The sequence below is a fragment of the Capsicum annuum genome, chromosome 12 (genome assembly GCF_002878395.1).
Source record: "Capsicum annuum cultivar UCD-10X-F1 chromosome 12, UCD10Xv1.1, whole genome shotgun sequence".
In the NCBI taxonomy this organism is placed as follows: Eukaryota; Viridiplantae; Streptophyta; class Magnoliopsida; order Solanales; family Solanaceae; genus Capsicum; species Capsicum annuum.
The window spans coordinates 229582613-229592475 of NC_061122.1; the positions used below are offsets into that span (position 1 = coordinate 229582613).

Below are 9863 nucleotides of genomic sequence, written 5' to 3' on the forward strand. Positions count from 1 at the left end.
GAAAAAGGGAGAAAATTACACTGTTTCAAAGCGCTCCTTATCAAATACGACCAATTCATTCTCGCCTAAGTTGCTCGGACTTTTCAAAAGTGTTGTCGCACCCGTGTCGGATTCTTCATAATACATTATTTTTGAAGGATTCGACACGCACCGGTAGATATTTTATTAAAATCACTATATACTTTTATATGTATATCATTTGTATATATGGATTTGGGGTTGGGGCTGGGGGGTGGGGGGTTACCTGCTGCTTCCAATAAGACTTCTTCACCACCAGGATGATCATATAGGAAGTTTGTTACATTGTATACCTGCATATATTAAATACTTTTATGTAATTTCTAAAATACAAATTTGTTTCAAAATTAAATTCTATCATCATATCATAATTTTGCTCTATATGACATGATCAAAGTTGACTTCCATAAATACAATAAGACATGTCATTTGAGATCATACATACAAACAACATAATATAATTAAACCTAATTTTTTTCGACGAAATGAAAATTTTCATTTAGATCCAAGAGGAAATTCGCGTGACCTGCACATCACGAATCTAAAAGCTACTAAGTTACGATAGTACGATTCTTCTCTAAAACCTGCATAAATACGAAATATTTTGTGCATCGAACTGACTTAGTGAAATAGTGAAAGTTTTGTATACATACCTTAGCATTTATGATAACCCAACAATCATTAGGATTATTATGCAAAGAAACTTCATCATATGTTTTCAAAACTTTATTATCATCTCCCATATATGACTCTTCTTCTATTTAATTATCCTTTTTTTTTACTCTATTGCTAAGTGCTATTTCATAAATCAATATATAGAAACAATAATTGAAACTATATGGTATAATTATTGTTCAAAATAAACAAGATTTTCTTTTTCAGTACTACAATAAAATAATAGTTTTTTGTGTACCATGAAAATGATATGTCCATTTACTTTAATGTTGTGTCCAATACAAGTGACGATTGTTATTTTGTCATAATGCATGGACCTAAAAAATGTGGTGTAATGGGGTCAAATTTTTAAAATATTTATTAATGTTAATAGGGCCAAAATGAATTGAAGAAACTAAATTTTGAGTATAAATATTTGGTATATTATTTGGTGGTTTGTATATCCTTATCTTGTTAATATATAATATGAATTTTTTTAATTGATTCCGGATTACTTTTGTGATGTAAATTAATGCATGATTAGTTTCTCTTTGTTTTTTGTTTTTTTGATTTAGATATAACTATCATCTAACATATTTAATTTAATTTAAATTTTCATCTTTAATTTACAATTACACAATACATATAACAGATCATCCTACATCTATATATAAACATTGGTTTATTAAGAATACACAGAAAAACACTTTGAATTGTTGATTAATCGTCAGAGAAGAAACATAGTTATTTCACGTATTCTCTCTAAGTTATTATGCGGATCGTTGCGCCTTTATGGGGGTCGGAATTTAACCCAATAAATTTTTTTGCTACAGTTATATATTTTCGAAATCTCTTTGTTATATGTAATTTTCAATGAATTTGAGAAAATCTTGAGATATATTTTAATGTGAGATTTTTAGTGTAAATTTAAATTTATTCGGACTCCAAAAGCAAACAATAATCACCATATGAGAAATCAAAATTTCAGAAATAGGGAACTTTGAGCCCAAATTATTAGTTATAGTGATAGTTTAACTACTTATCAAATATAGCAGTAAAAAAGTACATAAATAGCATATGTAAGTATTAAATTATAAAAAATAACAATACTTTTATCAAATTACATTTTGTAGCATATGTATTTGTATTTTTATAGCAACAGTTTGCAAAACTACAAAATATATATCGATCATAAGGGCAGTAAAAATCATATATATTTGTATTTTTGTAGCAACAATTTGCAAAAATACAACTTGTTATATTATGTAATTATGAAACTGTTGCTATAAAACTCATAATTAAGGGGATAAATATGTTATTTCTGAATTTTGTCCTTCAGTTTATCAATTCACTTCTACCCGTAATGAATAGGACATGATATAGTAGTGCTATGAATGACTCGATATTGAATACTGGTAAGTGGTAATAATATCAACAAATAAACGTATGTTCTCATGTACTTTCAGACATGTTGAGCTCCACATATTTTTGTACCGTCAAATGAACGTAAGTTTTTTAAACTCTTAGTACTTCTTTAAATAAAGAGAAAAGACATCTCCCCCCTTGAACTTGTCCTCTAAAATCACTTTAGCACTTAAACTTAACTTTCGTTTATTTACCCCCTACGGCTGACGTGGCAAAAAAAAAATGAGTGAATTTTTTTTTTAAAAAGGACCCACTTTATTATTATTATCTATCTCTCTCTCTCTCTATATATATATATATGTATATATAAAATTAGAAAAATCAAGAAAGAACTTCATCTTCTTCATCAGAAACATTTTTAACTTCTTCGACCGGAATACCTCGAACGACAAAACCTTAACCACAAAAAAAATCAACTCGATACTAAGAAATAGCAAACGGACAGATCAGATTCTCACATAACCCGACCCTGTTTCACCCGCTCCCATCGAATATCACCGGAATCAGATCATAAACAATCAATTTCAGTTGATGTGGGGCTGCTTTTAAAAATTCCGTCGAACTTGGCCGGAGAACAAACCGAAATGAGTCGCTGCTAACGGATTTTGATCGATTTTACCTATCTTCGACTGGTGTAGTCAGTTTCCGATCTGCATGACAAAATCCAGCGAGGATTTTCTCACCAAAAAATTCAACGCAACCCATCTCTCTCTTCTCACTGTTTTTTCTCTCTCTCTCTCCCTCCGATTCCTCTCTCTCGGCTCACTGTTTTTTCTCTCTCTCCCTTCGATTCTTGTCCCTCTCATCTCACTGTTTCTTCTCTCTCTCCCTCCGATTCTCCTCTCTCGCTTAATCTCTTTTCTCTGATTTTGTGTGTGCAATGTGTGTGCGATGTGCATTTTCAGGGAGAAAAAGGAGGAAAAAAAAAAACGAAGCGGGTGGGGTCTATGAAGAAGAAGAATGAAGGGGGTAGGGTGGGGGAGAACAAAGGGGGTGGGGTCTATTTTATTTATATAAAATATATATTTTTATAAAAAATACATATATAAAAAAAAATACTCTTTTAAATATATATATATATATATATTTAAAAAAATATATATTTTATATATAAAAAATAGTATATATATATATATATCTTTTTTCTTTCTTTTTTTAAATATATAAAAAGTAAGTGTGTGGAATTTTTTTAAAATATAATTTCTTACGTGGCAATGACATGGCACTGATGTGGCACTGATTTGGCAATGATGTGGCGCGTGTGTAGTGCACTCTCCGTGTGAGAATGAGATTTTGATTTTGAGGTTGAAATTAATTCACTTGAAAGTTGTTAAGGGAGGTAAATAAACGGAAGTTAAGTTTAAGTGCTAAAGTGAGTTTGGAGGACAAGTTCAGGGAGGAAAGATGTCTTTTCTCTTAAATAAATACAAGACATATAGTTAGTTACTCAATCAACTAATTTCATCAAAAAATCATGTGAGCCATTGATCATCTAAATAAGGAAAAATAACACAAATATACATCTTAACTCACCATATTCCTTACAAAGTAATTACAAAAATTTCAACGAATTATTTATCTTTATTGGATGTATCTAAAGCTGGTTATGTATCTCGACAGACACAAAATCAGAAAAAATATATCGAGATCTAATTATGTATCTTTACAAAGAAAAAATATATCTCCATTGAATGTATTATGCATCTCGGCAGATCTAAAGTCGAAAAAAATATATCAGGAGCTAATTCTATATCTTTACAAAGGGAAAAAATAATCTCGACAGACTCAAAATCGAAAAAATTGTAGCAAGAGATAATTATGTATCTTTATAAAGGAAAAAATATATCTTCTTCGGATGTATTATTTATCTTGATAGATCCAAAATCGAAAAAAAAATGTTTAAGGAACCAATTGTGTATCTTTACAAAGGAAAAATGTATCTTTGTTTGATGTATGTCTATATAGACAGATCCAAAATGGAAAAAAAATAACGAACGTTAATTATGTATCTCGACAGACTTAAAATCGGGATTCTTAGTAATTATGTAAGGGTAAAATTCAGAAATAACATACATATCCCCTTAGTTAAGAGTTTCATAGCAACAATTTCATAATTACATAATATAGCAAGTTGTATTTTGTATTTTTGCAAAATGTTGCTACAAAAATACAAATATATATGATTTTTATTGCCCTTATGATCGATATGTATTTTGTATTTTTGCAAACTGTTACTACAAAAATACAAATACATATGCTACAAAATGTAATTTGATAAAAGTGTTGCTATTTTTTGTAATTTAATACTTAAATATACTATATTATGTATTTTTTCATTATGTAAAATGATGGAATTTTCTGCAATTAAGTTAAAAATTGTCGAAATTTATGTTGTTTGTCCTAATCCCATATCTAATAGGCCCAAAAACAGAAAAAAGCCCAAATCATATAAACTCAATCAAATGCCCATTTAAACACCAATCAAAACCCTACACTCCTCCTCTTCCACAAACATAGCAAATTCACTGTGTGCGCGCGTGTAATTCAAATTTCAAAAATGGTATGTGGTTCAGGTATAAGCGCAAGGCGTATAGTGGTAGACGCTCGACACCATATGCTAGGGAGATTGTCATCAATATTAGCTAAAGAATTACTCAATGGACAGAAAGTTGTTGTTGTTAGATGTGAAGAAATTTGCTTATCTGGTGGACTTGTTAGACAGAAAATGAAGTATCTGAGGTTTTTAAGGAAGCGAATGAATACTAAACCCTCTCATGGTCCTATTCATTTTCGTGCTCCTTCTAAGATTCTTTGGCGTACTATTCGTGGGTACGTTGGGTTGGCTTCTTTTGTTGTTAATTATTGTGTTTGGTATCGTCATTGTGTTTGAATATGTTATTATTTTTAGTTTTCGATAGTATTCAATATTTAACAATGACTTGAAAGATATAAAGAAGATTTAATACTCATTCTAATTACGGTGAGAGAGTAAAAAATGGGAGTCCCAGGTTCAGGAATAAGTGATTATCATCAATATTAGCTAAAGAATTACTTAATGGGCAGAAAGTTGTTGTTGTTAGATGTGAAGAAATTTGCTTATCAGGTGGACTTGTTAGACAGAAAATGAAGTATTTGAGATTTTTAAGGAAGCGAATGAACACTAAACCCTCTCATGGTCCTATTCATTTTCGTGCTCCTTCTAAGATTCTATGGCGTACTATTCGTGGGTATGTTTGCACGGCTTCGTTTGTTGTTTCGAGATTTTGATAATTGTTGTGTTTGGTATTGTTATTGTGTTTGAATGTGATATTATTTTTAGTTTTCGATAGCTGTTGTGTTTAAAATGGAGTATTCAATATTTGGGAATGACTAAAAGAAGATTTAAATATTCATTCTAATTACGGTGAGAGGGGAAAAATGGTAGTATTAGGTTTTGGAATAAGCGCAAGGCATATTGTGGTGGATGCCCGTCACCATATGCTAGGGAGACTATCAACAATAACAACATATTAGTGGGGTCTGGGGAGGTAGACCATCGGCTCATGACAGATAACAATATAACAAACAAAAAACATAAAAATAAACAACAAAATAGGATAACACACTGCTAGATAATAAAAGAAACAAGACACCGGCATATAATACTATAAACTATCTATTTGAGATCACAAACATCATCAGAACACTACAAACAAGAAACTACAGGCCTAGTTACAAACAAAGCGCCTCCTCCCTACTATTACAGACGCACTCCTATTCACTAATCCTTTGCCCTAGTTTGCATCCTCCGTACGTTCCTATCAAGTGTCATGTCCTTCATAAGTTGTAACCGTTCAATTTCATGTGTAATCACCTCCCTCCAGTATTTGTTCGGCCTACCTCTACCCCACCTGGAACCTTCCATAGCCAGTCTCTCCCACCTCCGTACTAGAGCATCTGTGAACCTCCTCATCACATGCCCGAACCATTGCAAACTCACTTCTTGCATCTTGTCTTCCATTGAAACCACTCCCACCTTATCTTGGATAATCTCATTTCTAACCCTATCTCTTCTACTAAGTTTAGCTAAGACTATCATCAATCTTAGCTAAAGAATTACTTAATGGACAAAAAGTTGTTAGATGTGAAGAAATTTGTTTATCTGGTGGTTTTGTTAGACAGAAAATGAAGTATTTGAGATTTTTAAGGAAGAGAATGAATACTAAACCCTCTCATGGTCCTTTCCATTATCGTGCTCCTTCTAAGATCTTCTGGCGTACTATTCGTGGGTATGGTTTTATTTTTTATTTTTCCATTGTGTATGCAGCTGGTTGTAACTAGAGATTCAGTCGTAAGGACCTCCTGTTCTAGAATCTAGAAGCTTGAATTTATGTTGAAAGTCCAAATTTCTAGCTCCAAATTTCTAGCTATTGTGTTGATGCATTAGTTAAATAAATACCCTTTAGAAAGTCCAATACATGTTATTCCCTTTTTATTTTGATGTGTATGCTACTTGCTGTTACACGAGATCATTTCAGGGGAATATTTTAGGATGTCTTGTGTTCTAGAACCTTGAATTTATGTAGACTTTAAGTTTTGTGTACTGTCAATGTACAAACTATTCTACACTATCAGATACACTTGTCCTAGGTACACTTGACCTGCTATTGCAGTTTACCCAATTTTTTACATAAAAAATGAAAAAGAAAAAATTGAGTAATATTTTGTACACTGACAATGCACAAAACTTAAATTTATTTATGTATAAGGATTGGAATGAAGCGAATGCCAATAGAAGCATAATAGATAATTATCTATCAAGCAAAAGAGAAGCGTAGAAGATAACGGGGATTCACCTTACTGACCACAACTAGTATTGAATTAAGGCATAACTATTGTAGTTGTAGATGTATCTTTTACATGAACGATGTAGTATTATTTGACTAGTCTAAAGGGCTACCTTAAATTTGTATTAAGGATGCATATATCAGATACTGGCAGAGCTAGGCTCCGTCGATTTCATTTTAGAAACAACATAGCAGGTGTATACAACAATTAATTCAGCTTTCCTGTAGGTAGTTAGTATCTGCCTCGATGTCCATTGATTTTGTTAGGTATGTTGTTGAGTTTTAATTAAGGCTTGTGTGGGCCTTCCGTCTTTGTTTGAATGCCTATGAATGTTTTGTTTAAATTGCGGATTGAACTTGGATGAGCATTTACTGAAGGAACTAGGAAGACCTGTTAAGAATTAAACATGCATGGTTGTCTAGGTGTTCAATGCTTATTTCTTATCATTTGTAATTGACACAATCCACTTGCTCACTCTCATGCTCGTTCTGTTTTCCTGTTTGATTGATGAGGATTTTAGTTGATTTGGCCGTTTAGAACTATCTCTTTTTCCCTGATTATGTCTCTTTATGTTACCTTAGGATGATTCCCCACAAGACCAAGCGCGGGGCAGCTGCACTTGCCCGCTTGAAGGTTTATGAGGGAGTCCCGCCTCCATATGACAAGATTAAGAGGATGGTTATTCCGGATGCTCTAAAGTGAGTTGAAGCTGCCGAGATAATTTAAATATTCTAGTATCATTGTTTTCGTAACACTGAAAACGTTGTACTTTTTTACTAGGGTATTGAGGATCCAAGCAGGACACAAGTACTGTCTCTTGGGCAAACTTTCATCAGAGGTTGGATGGAACCATTACGATACTATCAAGGTAAGTTTCTTCATCTTCTCCTTTTCATACCCCCTTGGTTCTTCCCGGTTGGTTTGGATATAATTCAAATATATCGACGAGCAAAATTCCATACCAATGAATATTATTAATAATCTTGTTGTTTTCCCATTCTTAGATTTCTATTACTAATTGTTTTGTTCACTTCAGATGTCTTATAAAACAACAACATACCTAGTGTAATCTCACAAAGTGGGGTCTGGGGAGGGTTTAACTGTACGCAACCTATACCACTACCTCAAATGAAGTGGAGAGGCTATTTTCGATAGACCCCCGGCTCGGGACAAACACCAATATAACGAACAAACAAACAAAAAAAACATAAAAACACACAACAGAACGATATAAGAAACATGACAGCCATAGATTAATATCATAAACTATCTATTCGAGATCACCAACACCACCAAAACACCACAGACAATAAACTACAAGGCACATGCATAACATAACACTATGACTATAGGCACAACTACACAAAGCACTCCTCCTTATTAGTAAGGACGCACTTCTACCCACTAATCCGCGTCCTCCACACTTTTCTATCAAGGGTCATGTCCTCCATAAGCTGCAACTGCTTCATGTCATGCCTAATCACCTCCCTCCAATATTTCTTCCGCCTACCTTTACCCCGCATGAAACAATCCATAGCCAGCCTCACCACCACACTAATCCTCTACCCTAATCCGCGTCCTCCACACTTTTCTATCAACGGTCATGCCCTCCATAAGCTGCAACTGCTTCATGTCATGCCTAATCACCTCTCTCCAAAATTCTTCGGCCTACCTCTAACCCGCATGAAACCATCCATAGCCAACCCCCCCCCCCGCCCCCTCCCTTTTTTTTTACTGGGGCATCCAAACACCTCCTCCTCCCATGCCCGAACCATCTAAATCATTAGCCTCTTTACATTCTCAAGGTAGGGGTAAGGTCTGCCTGTATACACTCACCCTCCCGAGATCCCACTTGTGATATTAAACTTGGTTTCTTGTTGTATAGAGGAACAAAATGTGGTAATCATGAGATAATTCTTGTAAGATATTACATTAAGATCATCTTAGCGTTATAATCGATAAGAATTTTTTCTGTGCTCAGCATCATTTAGTGTTCCCTTTTTCCTGCATAGCCCTTATCCGTGTAATTATGAGGTCGTTAGCTTCATAAGTCGGGTTACTGTTTCTGCAATTTGTGTATGTCAAGCCCTCAAAGTTTTCATTCTAGTATGCGATATATGAATACGCATCCTAGTTTTCTGTTTTCATTATCAATTTTACTTCTCTGGTCATTCCCATGGTCATCATACGGTCGCTTACTTATCTGTAAATCATGATTACGACAGGATCTTGAGAACAAGAGGAAGGAGAGAGCTCAGGTAACATATGACAGGAGAAAGCAGTTGGCAAAACTTAGAGTTAAGGCTGAGAAAGCTGCCGAGGAGAAGCTTGGACCTCAACTCGCGGTTATTGCTCCGATCAAGTATTGAAAGTGAGAACATAGTTATTCGAAATACAATTTTGTTGAAGATTTGAGTGTGTCTGCAGACCAATTAATCTTTCATTGTTTTTGGTGGTGAAATTGAACATGTTTTTAGTGATACTGATGTTGTCTCCTCTTGAACCTCTTGTGTTTTTACCTGTTCAATTTAGGTTCGATAGAATTTGATCTGCGATTTATGTGATGGTTGATCTATTCCCTGTTGTGCATTCCTTTCAAGTGTGAAGGTGTCACGACCCGAGCCGAGATCCTGGACGTGGCATGCACCCGATATTATTGCTACTACGAGCGAATGTTCTAGCATATCACCTGAGCATACTTTTAATACAAATGAATAAAGAGGAAATAGTATAAAATTTATTTAAGATTTCCTCAAGGGATAAAACTTCATCAAAGTTTATTAGCACCGCATAATGTCCAACAATACTAATTGTTATAATAAATAAAGAGTGGAAATTAGAAAGTCTGATGGACAACTACTCCAATCCGTGAAGCCTCTAATAAGTATCAATATTGAAGAAAAAAAAATATAAAGAAATCATATTTCGTCCAACCACCT

General features: G+C 33.7%; 1 protein-coding gene across 1 annotated transcript; it reads left to right on the top strand.

Moving 5' to 3' along the window:
- Positions 1-4551: 4551 nt before the first annotated feature.
- On the top strand, positions 4552-9479 carry LOC107851620 (60S ribosomal protein L13a-4). The gene is made up of 4 exons (XM_016696704.2): positions 4552-4926; positions 7506-7622; positions 7705-7792; positions 9150-9479. Exons 1-4 carry the CDS (start codon positions 4655-4657, stop codon positions 9291-9293), a joined length of 621 nt encoding a protein of 206 aa, XP_016552190.1. The 5' UTR covers positions 4552-4654; the 3' UTR covers positions 9294-9479.
- The last annotated feature ends 384 nt before the right edge of the window (positions 9480-9863 follow it).